Source organism: Salvelinus namaycush, chromosome 28, assembly GCF_016432855.1.
Source record: "Salvelinus namaycush isolate Seneca chromosome 28, SaNama_1.0, whole genome shotgun sequence".
NCBI classification, from domain to species: domain Eukaryota; kingdom Metazoa; phylum Chordata; class Actinopteri; order Salmoniformes; family Salmonidae; genus Salvelinus; species Salvelinus namaycush.
Genome location: NC_052334.1, coordinates 41695932 through 41722737, shown reverse-complemented (window position 1 = coordinate 41722737; position 26806 = coordinate 41695932). Strand labels below are relative to the sequence as shown.

General features: G+C 44.0%; 1 protein-coding gene across 3 annotated transcripts; it reads left to right on the top strand.

The window, feature by feature from the left end:
• The first annotated feature begins 5905 nt into the window (after positions 1-5905).
• Positions 5906-11182, top strand: LOC120023547 (protein transport protein Sec16A-like). 3 transcript variants are annotated; one of them, XR_005472704.1, is made up of 6 exons: positions 5906-6413; positions 7491-7547; positions 7648-7747; positions 7848-8021; positions 10527-10664; positions 10831-11182. XR_005472704.1 is itself a non-coding variant. In XM_038967581.1 (5 exons), the coding sequence occupies exons 1-4, from the start codon at positions 7199-7201 to the stop codon at positions 8018-8020; spliced, it is 516 nt and encodes a 171-aa protein (XP_038823509.1). In that variant the 5' UTR covers positions 7177-7198; the 3' UTR covers position 8021; positions 8142-8207. The 3 variants fall into 3 exon arrangements, 1 of the variants encoding a protein (XP_038823509.1); XR_005472703.1 differs by lacking the exons at positions 10527-10664; positions 10831-11182 and adding an exon at positions 8142-8207 and having other exon boundaries at positions 5915-6413; XM_038967581.1 differs by lacking the exons at positions 5906-6413; positions 10527-10664; positions 10831-11182 and adding exons at positions 7177-7384; positions 8142-8207.
• The last annotated feature ends 15624 nt before the right edge of the window (positions 11183-26806 follow it).

Below are 26806 nucleotides of genomic sequence, written 5' to 3'. Positions count from 1 at the left end.
TCAGGATACCAACTAGAGATGTTCTGATGTGTATATATTTTCTTGTTTACCTTTACTAATCACAGTGTGATAATATTTAGTGGGGGTTGCGTCTGCCCATAAAGGCAGACTGGACATGTCTAGATAGTTATATGGCTGTTAGGCCAGTTTTTTCTGTTGTTCTCATGACCAGTACTTACATCTTCTGTTTGTTTTGAGGCTGGTGAAATGTTTGGGACAACATTTCGTTTTTGCAGGGGGGTGTTGTAAGGGGTCTTAGTACAGTTGTATTCCAGCCACTAGGGGGTACTCTGGTGAAGCCCATGGGAAATAAAGAAATATAGTTTAAGTGAATTGGGAAAAGTAAGAATGAAAAACTAAAGAAAGTCTGTAAACGGCTGTTACCTGTGCTGACATGATTAAAAGTGAATTAAACTGTACTTTTCGCATTGTAGTTTATATGATAAGCTCATTGGAAGGGTAACATAAACAGATACATGTGCTGCCTTTCCAACTGATGTGAAGTTGGAAATATTCATATTTCCAACAAATATTCATTTGAAAAAGCAATAGACTTTCACATTGTAGGCCTGTTGTATAAATAATGTAATCATAATATATGCCATTTAGCAGATGCTTTCATCCAAAGCGATTTACAGTCATTTGCACATACATTTTACGTATGGGTTGCACCGGGAATCGAACCCACAACCCTGGTGGTGGGATCGGCATTCTCTACACAGGATCATCATTTATAATGTAATATGTGTTTATAACAGTGAATGACATTGATAATAAAAGTCTATAGCAGTGTAATAAGTGTTTATAACAATGTACAGCACATCTACCAACGCACCGATGCGTTTCAAGAGCCTAGACTATTTTGTTTCAGAATCCTCAGACCCCTGACAGGGAGTAGCATAGGGGATAGTGCCATCTAGTGGAATGGAAATTAAACTATTATTCCAGATATTATTTAATAAAGAATATTGAAAACCTAAATTACTTTTCAGAGATCAGAGAAACGAAACAGAACGCATCTTGAAACAGGGAAATATACTACAATTTGTGATGTGTTCAAGTAAACGATGGACTTATAATTTGAAGCTTTTTGCTCGATTTGGAATGTCGCTGATTTCATGTAGCTCTCCTGCGCATCATTTACTAAACAAAATCCCGCAAACGTAAAAGCGCCAGAATTAAACATCGCGAGATTGTAACTATGTGTGAGAGTCAGAGATTTGAAAGCAGACGCTTTCATCCAAAACGATTTACAGTAATGCGTACATACATTTTACGTATGGGCGGCCCAGGAAAATTAGACTTTTTCTAAAGTTTTTCGAAGCAATTTCTTTACCTCTTTCTTTGTAATACTGTATGTATTCAATCATTTCGAATTGATCTCTTCCCAATGGGCACATACATCAATTACATTTTTATTCCATGTTAGTTCAACGTAATTTCATCGAAATTACATGGAAAAAACATTGATGCAAAGTGGGTTTATTGTGTCACAGTGAATTTTATAATCTGCAGTCAATTTCATTATGTTTTCATGTGCCATGATTCTGACATTTGACATGATCCTCATAGGATTAGGCTAAATAGTTTCAGTGGTGCAGTAAATGTAATCTCAATTCAATACGATGTGCATATACGGTACATATAGCCAATATAGCTATTAAACCCATGTTCAGTGACTGTAATCTGTGACGCAAGTGGCCGAATATGTTTGTGACGTTCCATGGAAACCATGGTATTGTTTAAAACTCGATTCTGATTGGCTTGCAGGTCATTCTACAACGTAAATTATAAATGAAAACGTGCTTTTATCTCAGTGTGACAGATTCACAATACCGAGCGTGTCTCAAACCGTACCGCGCTTTTATCTGCCTAAAGGTATCTTCACCCACGACTGGATAGGCTTTTTAGATACGCTTGTCCCAGGTAAGGATTTGAGTCAAACTATAGCCTACTTTTAATCTTTTAGTTCCCGAACTCAAGTTACTCCAGTCAAGTGATTAATCGTAAAAGTTAGTTGTTTTGACTGAGCAGTCCAATGGCCAATGCTGTTTTTGGACTATTACACCCTCTGCTATATACTATGATGAGCCAATAACATGCATAGATTATACATTAGGCATTGCACAAATCAGGTCAGAATATAAAGTTGCTATTTCCGTCAACTCAAGTTACTCAAGTCAAGTGATTAATCTTAAGAGTTAGTTGTTTTGACTGTCAAAACAAATAACTGATGGATTATTCCAAATTAAATTGGCAATTATGCATCACAAATTCACAATATTACTTGTATTTCAATTATTCATCCAGGTCCAAGACATAAAGTCGCCTGAAAGCTGTGTAGCAATAATTCCAGCTCCTGATCCATAGGATGGTAATCACATACATGATTGGCTTAATCAAGAATCATGGATACCTTTCATGTGAGTACTCACACACCAGATTTTTTTGACATACCTCAGAAGGAAGATACCTCAATATCTGGAAGCACTGTCTCATGTACAATTGTTAATGCTATCTCTGAAATGTCTAACAAAATGTTGACTTGATCGTTTCATCAAGACCTTCTCATCACAAGTTGGAACTAGTTGTCAACATTGGGACAGTGCTGCCCAAAATAACAGGGGCCAATATTTTCATGGAGGTAAGCACTACATTTCTGATGGGTTTAAAGACTGTATTACATTATCTAAATTTGAGAAAGTAAACCCCAGCTGTTGTTATTCTTTTCACAGTGCCATGAATGTTATTTTCACAGTGCTCATTATGCCATGAATGTTTCATTGCTCAATAACCATAGATATTTTTCCTCTAATTTGGCTCCCGTTCCTCCAACAGTGAGCAAGACCTGCCAGCAGAGCTCACTGGAGCAGGGAGACAACCCATCATCCTTTTGGCGCCTGACAAAGTACACTTATTTTCTTCTAAATAACACTATAGTAATATCATATGCACAAAGTTACATTCCTAATAAGATTGGTGTTAAGTGAGAAAGAATCCTAAAGATGGTCCAATGGGCATGGTCTGAAGCCTCTCATCATCTCAGTATGTTGAACCACCTGATTTCTTGCAGGCTTGAGATTCAGATCCTGCTGAACGATGTTAAGCAGTCGATTAACCACATGCAGGGGACGCTGAACACCATGCAGGGGCAGTGTATTGAGTTGCAGACTGCCATATCTAAGGTAGTGTCAGATGAGTCTCAGATACAGAAGAATAGGTCTATGGTGGTATGGTGATATGGATTGAGATGGTGATTATAATAATGATGACTAGCGGTACCCCACCCTACTGGCGGTAAATCATTGGATCTGATTAATTCAATTCAATGCAATTCAATCTTTGAGGACTGCAACCATAGAAATACAATTTCTTTACACTAATAATAAGCTATTGTCAACTTCCCGTCTATGGTTATCTTGCTCATTGCTCACTGTTACCCTATGTGTGCAACTATTATTGATTTATCACAGAAAAATAATTTGGTTGCAAATGTACCTGGTACCATGTAAATAATTGTTAGGCTACTCATTTTGAATCCACCGGTGGCAACTTGTGTGACCATAAAAGTCTGTGTGCGACTGGGCACAGTTAAATAATTTGGTTACTGACCTGCCCTACATCATAGAAGGCCCTTCAAGTCGGAACTAGGAAATTCTGACATTTCTGACTCGCTAACTCGTTATGGAATGATGATTTCAAGTTTCCCACTTGTGAAGTATCAGAATCAACCAGTAGGAAGATCTACGCTAATAACTTACATTCATTTAACTCTGAGGTTCCAAGTTTCCGATGGCATATGAATGCGTCAATAATTGCCATGGTAATTTTGAATGTTCAGTCAGTGAGCATTATGGGTAATTGTCCTACATACTTACATCAAATGCTGTAGTAACAGTGTCATTCCAAACACAATAAATGTGAAAATTAACAAAGATACAAAATATTGCTAAAGTGAAGAAAATCAACTCAAAATTGTAGGAGGAAATGCCCCTGCAGCAGGGAGGCTTACGGTATTATAATATATTGTAGATAACATTAATATAATTTGTGTATTTACAGTATCAGCACACATACAAATGAAAGTATATGCTATGGATTGATGTACACTGAGTGAACAAAACATTAAGAACACCTTCCTATTGAGTTGCCCCCCCTTGGTGGTGGACCATTCTTGATACTCAGGGAAAACTGTTGATCGTGAAAAACACAACAGCATTGCAGTTCTTGACACAAACCGGTGCACCGGGCACCTACTACCATACTCTGTTAAAAGGGACTTAAATCTTTTGTCTTGCTTATTCACCCTCTGAATGACACTCATACACAATTCATGTCTCAATTGTCTAAAAATCATTCTTTAACCTGTCTCCTCCCATTCATCTACACTGAGAAGAAGATTTAACAATTGATATCAATAAGGGATTATAGCTTTTACCTGATTAGTCCATGTCACAGAAAGAGAAGGTGTTCTTAATGTTTAACACACTCAGTGTATGTGTAATTTTTTTTACCTTTATTTACTTAGGCAAGTCAGTAAAGAACAAATATTTTTTTTCAATGAAGGTCTAGGAACTGCCTTGTTAAGGGGCAGAACGAAAGATTTGTATCTTGTCAGCTCAGGGATTTGATTTTGCAACCTTTCGGTTATTAGTCCAACGCTCTAACCACTAGGCTACGCTGCCGACCCAATGACGTTATAGATTCCAAGTGGTTGATTTTTTAGGGAATGACTATATGCTCTATATTATACCTGCAGATCATCATAGCAGCCGAAGTTGCTGTGCAGAGGGAGGAGATCGTCCGAGCATCAGGCCTCATCCCGTCACATAGTGAGGGTATCCTTCAAACAGCCAGTGTCCCTGCACAGAGGGAGGGGATTCTCTCATTAGCTAGCATCAATGCACAGAGGGAGGAGATCCTCATTTCGTCAGGCCTCATCACTGCACAGAGGGAGGGGATCCTCCAAACAGCCAGTGTCCCTGCACAGAGGGAGGGGATCCTCCAAACAGCCACTGTCCCTGCACATAGTGAGGGGATCCTCCAAACAGCCAGTGTCCCTGCACATAGTGAGGGGATCCTCCAAACAGCCAGTGTCCCTGCACAGAGTGAGGAGATCCTCCAAACAGCCAGTGTCCCTGCACAGAGTGAGGGGATCCTCCAAACAGCCAGCGTCCCTGCACAGAGTGAGGGGAACCTCCAAACAGCCAGTGTCCCTGCACAGAGGGAGGGGATTCTCTCAGCAGCCAGCTTCAATGCACAGAGGGAGGAGATCCTGATTTCGTCAGGCCTCATCACTGCACAGAGGGATTGGATCCTCCAAACAGCCAGTGTCCCTGCACAGAGGGAGGGGATCCTCCAAACAGCCACTGTCCCTGCACATAGTGAGGGGATCCTCCAAACAGCCAGTGTCCCTGCACATAGTGAGGGGATCCTCCAAACAGCCAGTGTCCCTGCACAGAGTGAGGAGATCCTCCAAACAGCCAGTGTCCCTGCACAGAGTGAGGGGATCCTCCAAACAGCCAGTGTCCCTGCACAGAGTGAGGGGAACCTCCAAACAGCCAGTGTCCCTGCACAGAGGGAGGGGATTCTCTCAGCAGCTAGCATCACTGCACAGAGGGAGGAGATACTCCGATCATCAGGCCTCATCCCTGCACGGAGGGAGGGGATCCTCCAAACAGCCAGTGTCACTGCGCAGAGGGAGGGAATCGTCCCAATGGCCAGCGTCCCTGCGCACAGGGAGGGGATTGTCCCAAAGGCTAGTGTTCCTGCTGAGAGGGAGGAGATCCTCCGATCATCAGGCCTCATCCCTGCACAGAGGGAGGGGATCCTCCAAACAGCCAGTGTCCCTGCACAGAGGGAGGGGATTCTCCAAACATCAAGTGTCCCTGCACCGAGGGAGGAGATTCACCAGTCAGCCATTGTCCCTGCACAGAGGGAGGGGGTTCTCCGAGCAGCTAGCATCACTGCGCAGAGGGAGGAGATCCTCAGAGCATCAGGCCTTATCCCTGCACATAGGAAGGGGCTCCTCCGAGCATCAGGCCTCATCCCTGCACAGAGGGAGGGGATTCTTCCAGCAGCTTCTTCCATCAGCTACTATCAGAATAATAAGCTCCTCAGAGCATCACAACTCACCCCTGCACAAAGGAAGTTGAGATTCCTGATAGCCAGTGTCACTGCGCAGAGGAAGGGAATCTTCCCAAAGGCCAGCGTCCCTGCGCACAGGGAGTGGATCGTCCCAAAGGCTAGTGTCCCTGCAGAGAGGGAGGAGATCCTCCTCACAGCCAGTGTCCCTGTGAAGAATGAAAACAATCATCCACAACCACCTCCCATCATCCCCATGGTGGCACCACTGTGGAAATGGGATGGTGGAGCGTGTCCTCCACCTGTGGATTTCTATTCCAAGAGAAGAGGTCACTTAACCTTACCTAATTAGTAAAGAAATTACCATTGTGATAGCTTGATAATAAGTTGTGATAGGTTAAATGTATGGCTCATGTGAGTGTATATCTGTAATACTTTCATGCATTTTCTACATAACACAGGTTTAGCTACATTTTACTTTTACATTTTAGTCATTTAGCAGACGCTCTTATCCAGAGCTACTTACAGTAGTGAGTGTATACATTTTCATACTTCCTTGAATCTCTCCAGGATTTCGCATGGATTTTTAAAATATGAAATATGCTAGATTTTGCAGCGACAATTACGACATTTTGCATAGCAATATGCAATTGTTTTGTCCAATTTGTTGCAAAAATGCGCTGACAAGGGAAAAAACTGTGTTGACATGTGGCTTGATTGAACCATATTATGCAGTAAATGTGCGGTGATTGGTTGAAATTGCGAGCCCTCTTTTTGTACTGTGGTAGTGGGTCAGTTCTATGCGATAATATTGTGATGATGTGACTATTTTATGCAGAAATAGTTTGGTGATTGGTCAAATTTGTAAGCCCTCGCATAATATGCAGGGAATTGTTGATTTTGCAACCAAAACAATGCGATTGCAGAGTCCTGGAGTAACCTCCCAGTAATCCCTGTGACTGCGTGTAGGTTAAGATTGGGTTGTAACAGAGTATCAGAGCGAGACGTTCCTACCTGTCAGCCAGTAATTGTTCTGTATGGTGACATGAGCAGAGTGGCCTGACTTCTCCCACTTATTACAGATGTCCGACTTCGATATGTTGAGCATCCTGCTATGATGTCCATCACCAAGCCGGAACACTCCGATGCCAACCCTCAGTTCCAGACTGGCAGCCGGCCGGTGGCTGAGCCCGAGACCCCTGCTGTTCACAATAACAGTGGAGGCTGGCTCAGCTGGGTCTTTGGGAGTGGAAGAGCTAATAAGAAGGAGGTTCATCTACCTGAGGACAAAGACAGATCTGTAAGGAACTGGTTCTTAACACTATATTCTATATAGAGACAATTGAGTGGATTTTGTTTTATTTTTTTTGTGGCTTGCTTCACATTGCTAATATCTTCTTCCTCAGATTGTCTGGGATCCAACTCTGCACAGATGGGTTAACAAAACTGAGCCCAAGGCTGAGGTACTTAAATTCAATTCAATTAAAAACAGTGAACAACCATTGTATTTCAACTGTGATAATATTACTAACAATTTGGAAAATGTGTTGATGTGTTTTACAGAACAAGTGTGTACCACCACCTCCACCGATGGGGACATATGGATATCAGGGGAACACTGGCAGTGTCCCCAAAGGAGTGAATCCTTACTCTATGAAAGCAGGTGAATATTGCTTTAGAATACATGTGGTTTAACCAAGACTGTGTCAGCCAATCATAGATGTCCCTGGTGATCTCCTGCTAACACCTTCCAAAACTACCAGCAGGTCTATGGGGCAGCAGATACCCTACAATGAATTACAATGATAGGACCAACTCAAAGCCTCCAAGCCATGGGCCTGGACTGCTTCCTAGACAGCTCTCTGGCTTGCTCCCTCCTTCACACTTTGACCTCATGGCACCAATGGTTGTGCCACCTGACACTCTACCCTACTGAGGTATGACTCTGAAAAATCCTTCCAAATTTTATTCATTCATCATTAACTGAGATTTTACTTTAACATAGCAAATGGCTGAAGTAGCAAGAATGTTAACTATTTTTTATTTTTGACCAACAGGCCATTTGCCCAGAGTGGATTTGCCATACATAGATTTTTTCAGCATTAAAAAACTTCAGCATTAAAAATCTATTAAAAGATGATCTTTTAATTAAATCTCTCCTTTGTGTCCTCATGTTCACATTAATTTGATGTGTTCTATCATCGTTTACAATGCTTATTGCTTCTGCATTGTTTTACTTACTGACTAAGTATATATTATACACATATATTTTATTTTAGACATTACAAAAACATATTTTTGTGCATTTTGGATTTCCTGCATTTACTTACTGTACAGACAAGTATATTTTATACACATATAAAAAAAATGTACATGTTTTTTTAATGTATTCCATAGACAGAACAAAATATATTTAGATGCATTTTGAATTCCTAAATGTCAATATTTTTATTTTCTATGTCATGTGTTTATTCCCATTTATGTACATCCTGTTTACACCTCACACACATGGTCAGTGGCTTAAATAAGAAGACAACAGTAACATGTCAGATATAGTTTAAATGTATTCATTGTTGAGTTTGCACCCCAATATGACACTTTAAATATTTCACAGAAGACTGAAATGTAACAAAACACCTATTGTGTTTATTGAGATGTACACTGAGATGCTCAGTTGGTCAATATTCCCCTCCAGTGATTCCCCAACATCTTGTCAACATGGGCCTCAATGATCTCAAATATATTGTCCATGTAAAAAACATGTCTGATTATAATTAATAATGTCCGACAATACCTTTTAATTCTATGCGCTATACATTTTGCTAGCATTTTTGCATCACAACACTGAAGTGTAAGGTGCCTCCAATTTTTTTATGGACTGGATCTTTATATTTACCACTTTGAATCCTGTTTCAGTAATAATGAAGGAGTGGTTAAAACATGCTAATAACGGTCCTCTGAGTATATCAAAAAAGGTTTATCAGAGTTATTGACCTCACAAGAAGTCAGATTCGAGTAACTTACATTGTGGTGCTGAAACTTGAAGCAGCAGCCACGGCACAATCAATCGGAAATGGACAGCTCATGGTGCTGAAAGTAATGCAAATTTGAGTAAACATTATTCATTTTAAACGTCTTCATTTTAATTAGGGATATGTGTTGCAGCCTATTTCTTCCTATTTAAGAAATAAGAGGTAGGTCTACCTGTTTGACAGATGAAAAGAGGCTATAGGCTGCTATATCCATAGATATGTTAGTCAATTCCTCCACCCGCCATGCACTCTTTAAATAGCCCACCTCTTTATCTGTTAAGACTTACAGCTATTATTGTCACGTTCCTGACCTTATTTCCCTTGTTTTGTCTTTATTTAGTATGGTCAGGGCGTGAGTTGGGGTGGGCTGTCTATGTGTGTTTTTCTATGTTGGGGTTTTGTGTTCGGCCTGGTATGATTCTCAATCAGAGGCAGCTGTCAATCGTTGTCCCTGATTGAGAATCATACTTAGGCAGCCTGGGTTTCACTTTTGGTTTGTGGGTGATTGTTGCCGTGTCTGTGTTTGTTTCGCCACACGGTACTGTTTTCGTTCGTTTGTTCACGTCGTTTATTTGTTTTGTATTTTGTCCCGTGTTTTTCGTCTTCGTTTAAATTTATTAAAAGCATGTATTCAAACCACGCTGCGCTTTGGTCCGATGCTTGCTCCTCTTCAGACGAGGAGGAAGACGAGCGTTACAATTATGTATGAGAGGGTATGCCATAGGCCTACCTTTTCTTAAAGAAAAGGGCAAAAAGTACACTGTTTAAGATTTTGAAGAAAATTAAACGGATGTGATTATATACAGTTATCTATAACAGCGCTTTGGTCCGCGATACTTAATGCTAGAAACAAGCTGTAAAATAGGAATACCCGGTAAAGACGTGACTGCATATTGGGATTGTTGTTTAATTTGGAAATAATCTAATTCTGTCACTATCAATTGATTAAGCTATTCACGTTCTGAACAATAAAATCAATTTAAACAAAGACAGCTTTTTGGAAAACACTTTTGACCTCTCGTTGGGTTAAGCCAAGGAAGAAGATTAGCCAGCAGTTAAAGCTTACATTTTTCTGCGTCAGTAGGCCTACTCGGTCTGGGGTGGAAAGGTAGGCCTAACTTGAAAGTACCATGCTCAGATCCCTATTGACGTCTCAGAGTTAATTATTTGCAAACGGGTTCAGTTTCGTTGCAAATAATACACACTTTTGACATTGTAGAAATATAATAATATGAGGACTATCTGTCTATACTGTAATTTCAGTCATTTGTGATTTATTAAAAAAGTTTCTACTAATACTGTATGGTAACTCTATTGAAGTCCACTCTTGTACAGCACACTAAAGGTGAATCTCTTTCTCTACAATTTAGGAGATTTTAAGATATTTTGTTGTTTGTGATGGTACTCTAGGTGCGAGGGCCATCCTGTGCCACCAGTCAATTGATGGTGGATGACCTTCTGACCCCGTGCTCGCCAGGTGACCCGGCTGCCATAGAATTGACCTGGATGGATGTGCCTAGCGACAAGCTGCTGTAGCCCATCTGCATGGTGAGAAACGCACAGACATACTCACATTCACTGTTCACAAACATACTGGAACATGCTGTTTCAACATACACATCCAGGCATTGCAAACTGACTCTCACATTTGTGTAATTGCTGAACCATGCTCATGATTTTGTTTCTCTTCTGTGTGTGTCCCTCTGCCCTCCAGTCCGACATGCTGCCCTCACTATATACCACGCAACCCACAGTCAACATGGAGGTCTTGTTCAAGGTCAGGAAGTTCACAGAGGACTTAGAACAGGAGGGTTGAGAGCTCCTGGTTGGCAGCCTTTCGGTAACTGGCCCAATGATCTAACCTTGAGGCTACGTGCCGCCCCTTAGAATGTAGGGTGACTCCCCTAGTGGGTCCTGAACCCAGGTCAGCAGCACTACATTGCTGTGTGTCTGTATTGTTGAGGGTATATTGGTTTAGTAATACTCATTCCAGTTCTGGTCCCAGAGGGGATCTCAATACTGTTACACGTAGCCATGATCACCAAGCTACCCTTACTTAATTAAACCTGAATTCAAAAAGAACAAGATTTGCTTGTCATTATTTTATTTTAACTTGTATTATAGTATACCCACATTTCTGTCCACAACTTTTGAATCAGGTACCATTTAAATGTAAGGTGCTTAATACAGTTCCAGCCACTAGGGGGTACTCTGGTGAAGCCCATGGGAAATAAAATAAATATAGTTTAAGTGAATTGGGAAGAGTAAGAATGAAAACTAAAGAAAGACTGTAAACGGTTGTTACCTGTGCTGACATGATAAAAAGTGGAGTACACAGTACTTTTCGCGTTGTAGTTTATATGATAAGCTCATTGGAAGGGTAACAAATTTGGAGGCACCGCTGAGATGTATTTTCATGTGAGCACCGGCCCATATTCCTGGAACGGACAACGAGTGAGAGACATTGGGAGAGTAGCTAGCTAACGTTAGCAGGCTAACCACCTAACGGAGTGTAGCTATCTTGCCATTGGCTGCATTGTCGTTGTTGCCACGTGAGTAGGACAATATGAGTCGAGAGAGGGAAATGTTGTTGGATGAAATCGAACAGAGTTTATGGACTTTAACTGAGGACAATTTACGGCACCTGTGTGTAGTTGTGGAATAGGAGGTGTAGATGACTGAAGTAAAAGGAAAGAGCCATCGCGCTTTGCGGCGCAAATTGATGGAAGATTACTGTGAGAAGGAAGATTTAATGGAATCAGAGGATGAGGGAATGTCTTGTCTGCTTCAACTGAAAGACGAAATCAAAGGAATATCGGACTCTGAGGATACTGTGAAAGTCTGCCTTACAAATCCCAGCCAGACGGCGCCAACGAGGCAAGTGGACAGCAATATGGAACGCCGTTTGGGTCTTTGCGTGTCAAAAAGATGCACGTCAAATAACACTATTTGACACGTCAAAATAAGCTTCTTTAGCAATCAGGACCTGAATATGACTCCAGGTCACACAATAATTTAACACGTTCATTAATTTTGTACGTAGTTATTGCACATTGATTACACTCTCACTCGTATTTCATATGCCACAAAGATACGTTAAATCTGCCTGCCATTGATATTTAACTGTACTCAAGATAGCTAGCTAAAGTTAATTGTTCATAATCTAACGTTAATTATGGAATCTATAAAACGTTAATTAGTTACTGCTGTATAGTAACGTTAGCTAGCTAGCGATGTTGAATCTAGATACTTTTTTTGAGCTAGTTTGTAACTAAAGTACGTTAGTTAAAACTGCATCGCCTGTCAATGCACGGTTGTCTTCATAGGTCGGAGGCTCAGAGTTGGCACAGTTTAGACAAGAAAACACTTTAGGGGAACTACATACAGATAAAATGTCACTGGACCCGTCGGGTCTGCGGTCTATTTTTCAGGCTAGAGACCATGTTGCGGAGCCTTCGGTGGGCAAGTGGTCATTTGATTGATGAAGAGATGGCCAGCAATCTAATTGCTGTTGTCGAGGAGTTCCTACAAGAGGCAAATGACACCCAACAACGGGAACCTTACGAAAATGCCAAGTTGTTATATTTATATCATTTTTTTTGTACGGCATGTGTGGCAAAGGCTGAGATTGTATCATTTTACTTGTCCTGTGTTAAGTCTCCTGTGTCAAGTCAATCAATGAAAAAACATTTGGTTGGCCTATAATGTTGTTCCTATATTCTATATGGTGATCTTATAGTCTTTTAACCTAAAGTTTTTAGGAGTGTATTTTGTAATTATTGTATTTTTTTATTTCAGTGTCCTGTCAAGCGCCTTTGGAGGGGAGGCGGTATCACATCACCAAGGAGCAGCTTGAGTTCCTCATAGATTGTCATATGACCATCAGACAAATGGCAGATGTTCTCAATGTGTCGCACTCTGTGGTCAAGTTGCGCATGAGGTAAGTTACTGTAATCTAATAAAGCAATTGTAACACAAGAGGGAGATCTCTACATCCCCTCTAGATTTGATCACATTCCTGATTGATGTATCTTTTTGTGTTATTTTTGTATTTAGTCATTTTCAGCGTTTCAGGTCCTACTCACTGTTGTCAGATGCTCAGCTAGATGAGAGGATCAAAGAGCTGATATCAATAAAAACAGAATGGCGTCACTATAAGAGAAAAAAATGGTTTTGTAAAACAAATGCATCTTGTTTTTTAGGTTTAGGATTGTTATCCATGGTGCTGTGGATGGTTACAGCAGACTTGTTGTGTTTCTGAAGGCCTCTGACAACAACAGGACCGCCACAGTCATGGAGTCATTCGAAGCAGCCATCACCAGCTACGGAACACCATCCCAGGTGAGATGTGACCGGGTGGTGAAAACAACCGCATCTGTGCCTTCATGGAGCAGTTCAGGGGTGGTGAGAGGGGAAGTGCCCTCAGAGGAAGGAGCACTCACAACCAGAGGATAGAGCGGCTGTGGGGGGACGTCTGGCATGGAGTCTCCAACGTTTACCATGACCTGTTACCATGACCTGGTAGTTGTTCGTCTCGGGTTCCCTGGCACTGCAGAGGGCCAATCTGACAGCAGTAAGGGATTTGTTTGCCCCAAATTCAGCCACCATCAGCTCCTCCAACCACCACCTCAGCTCCTCCAACCACCACCTCAGCTCCTCCAACCACCACCTCAGCTCCTCCAACCACCACCTCAGCTCCTCCAACCACCACCTCAGCTCCTCCAACCACCACCTCAGCTCCTCCAACCACCACCTCAGCTCCTCCAACCACCACCTCAGCTCCTCCAACCACTGGCGCCGCAGCTCTTTATTGGTCGTAATGGGTGATTGTGCCACAAATCCAGTTCACCATCATCACACACAGATGGAACTGTTGCGGACAATAATTCCATTGGAAGGCCCCAGAGGCAGCCTGGGAGTGTCACAATTCCAATGGTGAAATGAAGGAGTCAGGTGCAGAGAGCAGGGTAGTTCCGAGCAAGTGGAATTTATTATTTCAACCAGAAATAATCTCTGAGGCGGCTACGCCACACAACAAAGGGCGCGTCAAAAAATACAGTCCAACATAAATTAGGACAGAATCCACTATATAAATCACCACCACAAAAACCAGAATAACAAGCCCGCACAAAAGTCGGCGGGCCAACTGGGTTTAAATAACACCCTAACCCTAAACACAAAACAGGTGTAACCAATTAGACAAACCTAAATGAAAACAGAAAAGGGGATCGGTGGCAGCTAGTAGGCCGGAGACGACGACCGCCGAGCGCCGCCCGAACGGGAAGAGGCACCATCCTCGGCGGTGAAAGTCCCTCAAGAGGGAAGGATCCAAAATGTCCCCCACCGGTACCCAGCATCTCTCCTCCGGACTGTACCCCTCCCAGTCCACGAGGTACTGCAGGACCCTCACCCGGCGTCTCGAGTCCAGAATAGTTCGTACCATGTACGCCGGGGACCTCTCGATGTCAAGAGGGGGCGGAGGGACCTCTGGCACCTCATTTTCCTGAAGGGGACCAGCTACCACCGGCCTGAGGAGAGACACATGAAACGAGGGGTTAATACGATAGTAAGAGGGAAGTTGTAACCTATAACACACCTCGTTTATCCTCCTCAGGACTTTAAATGGCCCCACACACTGCGGCCCCAGCTTCCGGCAGGGCAGGCGGAGGGGCAGGTTTCGGGCCGAGAGCCAGACCCTGTCCCCTGGTGCGAACACAGGGGCCTCACTGCGGTGGCGGTCAGCGCTCCTCTTCTGCCGTTCACTGGCCTGCCTGAGAGAGTCCTGGACTGCCCGCCAGGTCTCTCTAGAGCGCTGTACCCACTCCTCCACCGCAGGAGCGTCGGTCTGGCTCTGATGCCACGGAGCCAGGACCGGCTGGTACCCCAGTACGCATTCGAAGGGCGACATGTTCGTTGATGAGTGGCGGAGTGAGTTCTGGGCAAACTCTGCCCACGGGACGTACCTTCCCCACTCTCCTGGCCGGTCCTGGCAATACGACCTCAGAAACCTACCCACTTCCTGGTTCACTCTTTCCACCTGCCCATTACTTTCGGGGTGATACCCAGAGGTAAGGCTGACCGAGACCCCCAGACGCTCCATAAACGCCCTCCACACCCGGGACGTGAACTGGGGACCTCGATCAGATACGATGTCCTCCGGCACCCCGTAATGCCGGAAGACGTGGGTAAATAGAGCCTCCGCAGTCTGTAGGGCCGTAGGGAGACCAGGCAATGGGAGGAGACGACAGGACTTAGAGAACCGATCCACAACGACCAGAACGGTAGTGATCTCCTGAGATGGAGGAAGATCAGTCAGAAAATCTACCGATAGATGAGACCATGGCCGTTGTGGAACCGGGAGGGGTTGTAACTTCCCTCTCGATAGGTGCCTAGGAGCCTTACTCTGTGCGCATACCGAACAGGAGGAGACATAGAGTCTCACGTCCTTAGCCAAGGTGGGCCACCAGTATTTCCCCCGAAGACCCCGCACTGTCCTCTCAATCCCCGGATGACCCGAAGAAGGTAGTGTGTGAGCCCACCGAATCAATCGATCACGGACACCAAGCGGTACGTACGTAAGGCCAGTCGGACACTGAGAAGGCGCAGGTTCTACCCTCAACGCCCGCTCGATGTCCGCGTCCACCTCCCATACCACCGGGGCCACCAGCCAAGAGGCTGGAAGGATGGGAGTCGGATCGATGGGCCGGTCCTCGGTGTCATAGAGACGGGACAGCGCGTCGGCCCTAGTGTTGAGGGAACCTGGTCTATAAGAGATCGTAAATCTAAAGCGTGTAAAGAACATGGCCCACCTAGCCTGACGCAGATTCAGTCTCTTCGCCGCTCGGATATACTCCAGATTGCGGTGGTCAGTCCAGATGAGGAAAGGGTATTTAGCCCCCTCAAGCCAGTGTCTCCACACCTTCAGGGCTTTTACCATAGCTAGTAACTCCCGGTCCCCCACATCATAGTTCCGCTCCGCCGGACCCAGCTTCTTAGAAAAGAAAGCACAGGCACGGAGCTTCGGTGGCGTGCCCGAGCGCTGTGATAGCACGGCTCCAACACCAGCCTCGGACGCATCCACCTCCACTATGAACGCTAATGAAGGGTCCGGATGCGCCAACACGGGAGCCTCAGTAAACCGTGCCTTCAACTGGTTGAAGGCTCCCTCTGCCTCGGCCGACCACCGTAGACGCACCGGCCCCCCCTACAGCAGTGAGGTAATGGGCGCCGCCACTTGGCCAAAACCCCGGATAAACCTCCGGTAGTAATTGGCAAACCCTAAAAACCGCTGCACCTCCTTTACCGTGGTCGGAGTCGGCCAATTACGCACGGCGTTAATGCGGTCACACTCCATCACCACCCCTGAGGTGGAAATGCGATAACTCAGGAAGGAAACGGCTTGTTTGGAGAACACACATTTCTCAGCCTTGACGTATAGGTCATGCTCCAGCAGCCGCCCAAGGACCCTGCGCACCAGGGAGACATGCGCGGCGCGTGTGGCAGAATAGATCAAGATGTCATCAATATATACTACCACACCCTGCCCGTGCAAGTCCCTGAGAATCTCATCTACAAAGGATTGGAAGACGGCTGGAGCATTCTTTAACCCATACGGCATGACGAGGTACTCATAGTGGCCTGATGTGGTACTAAACGCTGTTTTCCACTCGTCTCCTCCCCGAATACGCACCAGATTATACGCGCTCCTGAGGTCCAGTTTTGTGAAAAAACGCGCTCCGTGGAATGATTCCACCGCCGTAGCGATGAGAGGTAGCGGATAACTAAATCCCACTGTGATTGAATTGAGACCTCGATAATCAATGCACGGACGCAGTCCTCCCTCCTTTTTTCTCACAAAAAAGAAACTCGAGGAGGCGGGTGACATGGAGGGCCGAATGAACCCTTGTCTCAGAGCTTCCGTGACATATGTCTCCATAGCCAACGTCTCCTCCTGTGACAATGGGTACACGTGACTCCTGGGAAGTGCAGCGTTCTCCTGGAGGTTTATCACGCAATCCCACCGTCGATGAGGTGGTAATTTGGTCGCTTTTTTCTTACTAAAAGCGATAGCCAAATCGGCATATTCTGGGGGAATGCGCACAGTGGAAACCTGGTCTGGACTCTCCACCGACGTGGCACCGATGGAAACTCCCACACACCTACCTGAACACTCCTCTGACCACCCCTGAAGAGCTCCCTGTCTCCAGGAAATGAGGGGATTGTGAATGGCTAGCCAGGGAACCCCCAACACCACTGGAAACCCAGGTGAATCAATAAGGTAGAAACTAATCTGCTCCCTATGATCCCCCTGCGTTACCATGTCCAGCGGAATCGTGGCCTCCCTGATCAGCCCTGACCCTAACGGTCGGCTATCTAAGGAGTGCACAGGGAAAGGTGGGTCTATCTGCACCAGCGGAATACCCAACTTACGGGCGAGTCCGCGATCCATAAAACTCCCAGCTGCGCCTGAGTCGACTAGCGCCTTATGCTGGTGAGAGGGGAAAAACGCAGGGAAAAAAATAACCAAAAACATGTGACCGACAGGAAGCTCTGGGTGAGTCTTGTGCCTACTCACCTGGGGTGGCCGAGAAGTATTCCGCCTGCCATCTCTACTCCCAGAGGCACTCCTCCAGCACCGGTCCGAAGTGTGTCCTCTTCGGCCACAATAGGTGCAAGAGAAGCCACCTCCTCTCCCATCGCTCCATCCTCTCCATCATCATGTCCATCGCCGACCCAATCCTATGGAGAACGGCGGTGTGATGGAGGACACGCTCCTCCATCGATGGAAGAGGGGTGGTTGCTGCTTCTGCTGACTCCATGGTTGGTGCGGGCTTCGGTCACAATTCCAATGGTGAAATGAAGGAGTCAGGTGCAGAGAGCAGGGTAGTTCCGAGCAAGTGGAATTTATTATTTCAACCAGAAATAATCTATGAGACGGCTACGCCACACAACAAAGGTAGTGTCAAAAAAAAAAGTCCAACATAAATTAGGACAGAATCCACTATATAAATCACCACCACAAAAAACAGAATAACAAGCCCGCACAAAAGTCGGCGGGCCAACTGGGTTTAAATAACACCCTAAACACAAAACAGGTGTAACCAATTAGACAAACCTAAATGAAAACAGAAAAGGGGATCGGTGGCAGCTAGTAGGCCGGAGACGACGACCGCCGAGCGCCGCCCGAACGGGAAGAGGCACCATCCTCGGCGGGATTCGTAACAGGGAGTTGACAATCTACAGAGGGTTATGGCAGTTATATCTTCAGCGCCACTCGTTCCTACTTCAACCTGACTTACTACATACACCCCTGATACTCCCCTACTGGGATGAGGGATTGGACGCTATATCTTCAGCGCCACTCATTCCTTTTAATCAGTTCATTTTTATAATACTATTATACATTTTATAATACTAACATTCCCCCTCTTTCACACACTGTATGATTTGGTCTGTAGAAACGTACGATAGACATCTTCAACTCTAAACGGATGGGGACCAGAGTTTAGACACAGGTGGCCTTAACAAAAGTTAAGTACTTCCCCATTCCAGTACGATTCTGTTTGGTTATATTTGGAGAGAGTCAGATACTGTTAAGATATACGGCCGATGGTTATTGTATTTTGCTCTATTGCGCTTTAGCACAGCATTCCATCTGCTGAGACAATATTTGTCTTCCACTCAGTACAACACGACCCAGGAGAGGCCTACTGCAAGCACTGGTTTGGAACCTTCAGAGCGTGCCTGCTGTGGGAGGACAACAGAACATTCCGAATGGACATTATTAAAACAGAACTTACATTTTTGTAATGCCCAATCGGGACTTTTATAACTTGTTAAAATAAATAATTGTGTGGAGAACGCCCTATAGTTAAAAAAATAAACTATGAAGATAGTGGTTTGAACTCGTTACATTTTATATAATTGTGATTAACAGCAACCTATTACAGTTAGTAACATAACATTGTTGACACATTGTGACAGCTCAAATGATGTGGTTGAAGATGGACTAGTGCAGGGCTCCTAACCTTGTTCCTGGAGAGCTACTGTCTTGTTGGTTCACTTTGACCCTAATCTAGTGCACCTGATTTGAATAATTACCTGCTTAATAAGTTAATGAGGTTTGTTAAAACTGAGGTTGGATTGAAAACCTACAGGAGGGTAGCTCTCCAGGAACAGGGTTGGAGAGCCTTGGACTAATGAATCTAGTTCTTAGATCAATGCATTTGAAATTCGATAAGTCACTACGAAGGTGCAGTTCCCAGAAGTGGAGATGTCACTTAATGCAGTGGATGGGAAGCCTTATTTCATGTAGTTCTAATTAAATGATAATGGTTGAACTTCATTTGTTCTTAATGTAGGACATCAAATTATCAGATTTGTATGAGTTGGCTGCAATATGGCAGCAGTACTTCAGTCAATATCAGTAAAGGATATTGGTTATTAGTGAAGTGTCAGTAAAGTGTTTCTAAAAGAATGAAACCTTAAAAACACCAAAACCAACAATATGGAGTGTATAATTTAATATTAATGATCATTAAGTGAACAATAACAGCCAATATGGACTGTATAATGTAATGTTAATGACCAGCTCTGACACCAGATTGCATAGCGGAGAAGGTATGGTGGGATTCGAAATGGTCGGTAATCTGTTTGTTGACTTGGCTTTCGAAGACCTTAGAAAGGCAGGGTAGGATAGATATAGGTCTGTAGCAGTTTGGGTCAAGAGTGTCCCCCCCTTTGAAGAGGGGGATGACCGCAGCTGCTTTCCAATCTTTGGGAATCTCAGACAACACGAAAGAGAGGTTGAACAGGCTAGTAATAGGGGTGGCAACAATTTCAGCAGATCATTTTAGAAAGAAAGGGTCCAGATTATCTAGCCCGGCTGATTTGTAGGGGTCCAGATTTTGCAGCTCTTTCAGAACATCAGCTGACTGGATTTGGGAGAAGGTGAAATATGGAAGGCTTGGGTGAGTAGCTGTGGGGGGTGCAGTGCTGTTGACCGGGGTAGGGGTAGCCAGGTGGAAAGCATGGCCAGCCGTAGAAAAATGCTTATTGAAATTCTCAATTATAGTGGATTTATCGGTGGTGACAGTGTTTCCTATCTTCAGTGCAGTGGGCAGCTGGGAGGAGGTGTTCTTATTCTCCATGGATTTTACAGTGTCCCAGAACATTTTTGAGTTTGTGTTGCAGGAAGCAAATTTCTGCTTCAAAAAGCTAGCCTTGGCTTTTCTAACTGCCTGTGTATATTGGTTTCTAGCTTCCCTGAAAAGTTGCAAATCACGGGGGCTGTTCGATGCTAATGCAGAACGCCATAGGATGTTTTTGTGTTGGTTAAGGGCAGTCAGGTCTGGAGAGAACCAAGGGCTATATCTGTTCCTGGTTCTACATTTCTTGAATGGGGCATGCTTATTTAAGATGGTGAGGAAGGAATAAAAAATAAAAAAATAACCAGGCATCCTCTAATGACGGGATGAGATCAATATCCTTCCATGATACCCCGGCCAGGTCGATTAGAAAGGCCTGCTCGCTGAAGTGTTTCAGGGAGCGTTTGACAGTGATGAGTGGAGGTCGTTTGACCGCTGACCCATTACAGATGCAGGCAATGAGGCAGTGATCGCTGAGATCTTGGTTGAAAACAGCAGAGGTGTATTTAGAGGGCAACTTGGTTAGGATGATATCTATGAGGGTGCCCGTGTTTACGGCTTTGGGGTGGTACCTGGTAGGTTCATTGATAATTTGTGTGAGATTGAGGGCATCAAGCTTAGATTGTAGGATGGCCGGGGTGTTAAGCATGTTCCAGTTTAGGTCGCCTAGCAGCACGAGCTCTGAAGATAGATGGGGGGCAATCAGTTCACATATGGTGTCCAGAGCACAGCTGGGGGCAGAGGGTGGTCTATAGCAGGCGGCAACGGTGAGAGACTTGTTTTTAGAGAGGTGGATTTTTAAAAGTAGAAGTTCAAATTGTTTGGGTACAGACCTGGATAGTAGGACAGAACTCTGCAGGCTATCTATCTTGTCTGAAAATGTTGTAGTTAGGGATGAAAATGTCAACATTTTTGGTGGTCTTCCTATGCCAGGATTCAGACACGGCTAGAACATCCGGGTTGGCAGAGTGTGCTAAAGCAGTGAATATAACAAACTTAGGGAGGAGGCTTCTAATGTTAACATGCATGAAACCAAGGCTATTACGGTTACAGAAGTCATCAAAATAGAGCGCCTGGGGAATAGGAGTGGAGCTAGGCACTGCAGGGCCCGGATTCACCTCTACATCACCAGAGGAACAGAGGAGGAGTAGGATAAGGGTACGGCTAAAAGCTATGAGAATTGGTCGTCTAGAACATCTGGAACAGAGTAAAAGGAGGTTTCTGGGGGCGATAAAATAGATTCAAGGTATAATGTAAAGACAAAGGTATGGTAGGATGTGAATACAGTGGAGGTAAACCTAGGTATTGAGTGATGATGAGAGAGATATTGTCTCTAGAAACATCATTGAAACCAGGTGATGTCATCGCATGTGTGGGTGGTGGAACTGAAAGGTTGGATAAGGTATAGTGAGCGGGGCTGGAGGCTCTACAGTGAAATAAGCCAATAAACACTAACTAGAACAGCAATGGACAAGGCATATTGACATTAAGGAGAGGCATGCTTAGTCCATTGATCATAAGGGTCCAGTGAGTAGAGGTTGGTTGGGGTCACGGCGATTCAGACAGCTAGCCGGGCCATCGGTAGCAAGCTAGCATAGGATGGAGGTCTGTTTTTAGCCACCTCGTGGCTAAACAGAGTTTGAAAATCAGTTATTCAGAGCCTTGCAGAACTGTACGGGAATAGCCAATTCCAGAACCTCCCCATATCATCCACAGGGGAATCCGGTGGAGAGATTTAACCGTACACTGTTGTCAATGTTGCGCACACTAGATGAAGAGGAAAAAGGCCAACTGGGGTGATTATCTGAACAAGGTCATTCATGCATATAATTGTACCCGCAGTGATGCTACTGGGTTCTCACTGTATTTCCTGCTATTTGGAAGGGCTCCACTGCTACCTGTTGACCTTGTCTTTGGGTTACAGATAAAGGAACAGGAGAAATCATACCAGGATTATGCTAAGAAGTGGCAGCAACAGATGGCTGAAGCCTATGACATCGCCAGTAGAAACATGGAGAAATCAACAGCAAAGGGAAAAGCCTACTACGATCGGAAGAAAATGAGTTCGGTTCTGGTCTCAGGGGATCGTGAACTGGTGAGGAACATGTCAGAACGTGGGGGTCAGGGAAAGCTAAGATCACACTGGGAGGACCAAATACATGTGGTGGTAACCAGGAAAAGTGATGACAGCCCTGTCTATGAGGTCAAACCCGAGAGCGGTACAGGCAGGGCCCGGGGTCTGCACCGCAATATGCTCATGTCATGTAATTCCCTACCATTTGAGGAACCTATTGAAACTCCCAGTAGAGGTCTGTGGAGAAGGGATCCACCCCAGCAAAATCAGCAAAATGGGGAGAGCGCTGAGTCTGAGATCTCAGATGAGGATTCTTATCCAGTATTCATCAATAGGCCACGTAGGGATAAAGAGAGCAGACAGAGTAGCACACAACTAGTATCAGATAATAGTGAGGAACGGGGTCAGACTGATACAAACTTCACTGTGAAGGAGTGCCAGCCAGTCCTCAGAGAGAGCCCGGAAGGACAGGGGTAAATATGGAAACAGCTGAGGGCTCAGAGACTCAATCATCTCATGATGAAGTGGACACTGATTCATTGGGGTCACCCATGATCTTTCCCCGCCGTTCAGCCCGGCAGAGGAGGCCCAGAGACATTCGAACCTATAACACTTTTGGGCTGCCAAGCTCTTATCAGGATACCAACTAGAGATGTTCTGATGTGTATATATTTTCTTGTTTACCTTTACTAATCACAGTGTGATAATATTTAGTGGGGGTTGCGTCTGCCCATAAAGGCAGACTAGACATGTCTAGATAGTTATATGGCTGTTAGGCCAGTTTTTTCTGTTCTCATGACCAGTACTTACATCTTCTGTTTGTTTTGAGGCTGGTGAAATGTTTGGGACAACATTTCGTTTTTGCAGGGGGGTGTTGTAAGCGGTCTTAGTACAGTTGTATTCCAGCCACTAGGAGGTACTCTGGTGAAGCCCATGGGAAATAAAGAAATATAGTTTAAGTGAATTGGGAAAAGTAAGAATGAAAAACGAAAGAAAGTCTGTAAACGGCTGTTACCTGTGCTGACATGATTAAAAGTGAACTAAACTGTACTTTTCGCGTTGTAGTTTATATGATAAGCTCATTGGAAGGGTAACATAAACAGATACATGTGCTGCCTTTCCAACTGATGTGAAGTTCCAACACAAATATTCATTTGAAAAAGCAATAGACTTTCACATTGTAGGCCTGTTGTATAAATAATGTAATCATAATATATGCCATTTAGCAGATGCTTTCATCCAAAGCGATTTACAGTCATTTGCACATATGTAACAGTATAACTTTAAACCGTCCCCTCGCCCCAACACGGGCGCGAACCAGGGACCCTCTGCATACATCAACAACGGTCGCCCATGAAGCATCGTTACCCATCGCTCCACAAAGGCCGCGGCCCTTGCAGAGCAAGGGGCAACACTACTTAAGTCTCAGAGCAAGTGACGTAACTGATTGAAATGCTACTAGCGCGTACCCGCTAACTAGCTAGCCATTTCACATCCGTTACACTCACCCCCCTTTCAACCTCCTCCTTTTTCCGCAGCAACCAGTGATCCGGGTCAACAGCATCAATGTAACAGTATAACTTTAAACCGTCCCCTCGCCCCGACACGGGCGCGAACCAGGGACCCTCTGCATACATCAACAACTGACGCCCACGAAGCGTCGTTACCCATCGCTCCACAAAGGCCACGGCCGTTGCAGAGCAAGGGGCAACACTACTTAAGTCTCAGAGCAAGTGACGTAACTGATTGAAATGCTACTAGCGCGTACCCGCTAACTAGCTAGCCATTTCACATCCGTTACACTCACCCCCCTTTCAACCTCCTCCTTTTTCCGCAGCAACCAGTGATCCGGGTCAACAGCATCAATGTAACAGTATAACTTTAAACCGTCCCCTCGCCCCGACACGGGCGCGAACCAGGGACCCTCTGCATACATCAACAACTGACGCCCACGAAGCGTCGTTACCCATCGCTCCACAAAGGCCACGGCCGTTGCAGAGCAAGGGGCAACACTACTTAAGTCTCAGAGCAAGTGACGTAACTGATTGAAATGCTACTAGCGCGTACCCGCTAACTAGCTAGCCATTTCACATCCGTTACACATACATTTTACGTATGGGTTGCACCGGGAATCGAACCCACAACCCTGGTGGTGGGATCGGCATTCTCTACACAGGATCATCATTTATAATGTAATGTGTGTTTATAACAGTGAATGACATTGATAATAAAAGTCTATAGCAGTGTAATAAGTGTTTATAACAATGTACAGCACATCTACCAACGCACCGATGCGTTTCAAGAGCCTAGACTATTTTGTTTCAGAATCCTCAGACCCCTGACAGGGAGTAGCATAGGGGATAATGCCATCTAGTGGAATGGAAATTAAACTATTATTCCAGATATTATTTAATAAAGAATATTGAAAACCTAAATTACTTTTCAGAGATCAGAGAAACGAAACAGAACGCATCTTGAAACAGGGAAATATACTACAATTTGTGATGTGTTCAAGTAAACGATGGACTTATAATTTGAAGCTTTTTGCTCGATTTGGAATGTCGCTGATTTCATGTAGCTCTCCTGCGCATCATTTACTAAACAAAATCCCGCAAACGTAAAAGCGCCAGAATTAAACATCGCGAGATTGTAACTATGTGTGAGTCAGAGATTTGAAAGCTTTCATCCAAAACGCTTTCATCCAAAACGATTTACAGTAATGCGTACATACATTTTACGTATGGGCGGCCCAGGGAAATTAGACTTTTTCTAAAGTTTTTCGAAGCAATTTCTTTACCTCTTTCTTTGTAATACTGTATGTATTCAATCATTTCGAATTGATCTCTTCCCAATGGGCACATACATCAATTACATTTTTATTCCATGTTAGTTCAACGTAATTTCATCGAAATTACATGGAAAAAACATTGATGCAAAGTGGGTTTATTGTGTCACAGTGAATTTTATAATCTGCAATCAATTTCATTATGTTTTCATGTGCCATGATTCTGACATTTGACATATGATCCTCATAGGATTAGGCTAAATAGTTTCAGTGGTGCAGTAAATGTAATCTCAATTCAATACGATGTGCATATACGATGTTCAATACGATGTACATATAGCCAATATAGCTATTAAACCCATGTTCAGTGACTGTAATCTGTGACGCAAGTGGCCGAATATGTTTGTGACGTTCCATGGAAACCACGGTATTGTTTAAAACTCGATTCTGATTGGCTTGCAGGTCATTCTACAACGTAAATTATAAATGAAAACGTGCTTTTATATCAGTGTGACAGATTCACAATACCGAGCGTGTCTCAAACCGTACCGCGCTTTTATCTGCCTAAAGGTATCTTCACCCACGACTGGATAGGCTTTTTAGATACGCTTGTCCAAGGTAAGGATATGAGTCAAACTATAGCCTACTTTTAATCTTTTAGTTCCGAACTCAAGTTACTCCAGTCAAGTGATTAATCGTAAAAGTTAGTTGTTTTGACTGAGCAGTCCAATGGCCAATGCTGTTTTTGGACTATGACACCCTCTGCTATATACTATGATGAGCCAATAACATGCATAGATTATACATTAGGCATTGCACAAATCAGGTCAGAATATAAAGTTGCTATTTCCGTCAACTCAAGTTACTCAAGTCAAGTTACTCAAGTCAAGTGATTAATCTTAAGAGTTAGTTGTTTTGACTGTCAAAACAAATAACTGATGGATTATTCCAAATTAAATTGGCAATTATGCATCACAAATTCACAATATTACTTGTATTTCAATTATTCATCCAGGCCCAAGACATAAAGTCGCCTGAAAGCTGTGTAGCAATAATTCCAGCTCCTGATCCATAGGATGGTAATCACATACATGATTGGCTTAATCAAGAATCATGGATACCTTTCATGTGAGTACTCACACGCCACATTTTTTTACATACCTCAGAAGGAAGATACCTCAATATCTGGAAGCACTGTCTCATGTACAATTGTTAATGCTATCTCTGAAATGTCTAACAAAATGTTGACTTGATCGTTTCATCAAGACCTTCTCATCACAAGTTGGAACTAGTTGTCAACATTGGGACAGTGCTGCCCAAAATAACAGGGGCCAATATTTTCATGGAGGTAAGCACTACATTTCTGATGGGTTTAAAGACTGTATTACATTATCTAAATTTGAGAAAGTAAACCCCAGCTGTTGTTATTCTTTTCACAGTGCCATGAATGTTCTTTTCACAGTGCTCATTATGCCATGAATGTTTCATTGCTGAACAACCATAGATATTTTTCCTCTAATTTGGCTCCCGTTCCTCCAACAGTGAGCAAGACCTGCCAGCAGAGCTCACTGGAGCAGGGAGACAACCCGTCATCCTTTTGGCGCCTGACAAAGTACACTTTTTTTCTTCTAAATAACACTATAGTAATATCATATGCACAAAGTTACATTCCTAATAAGATTGG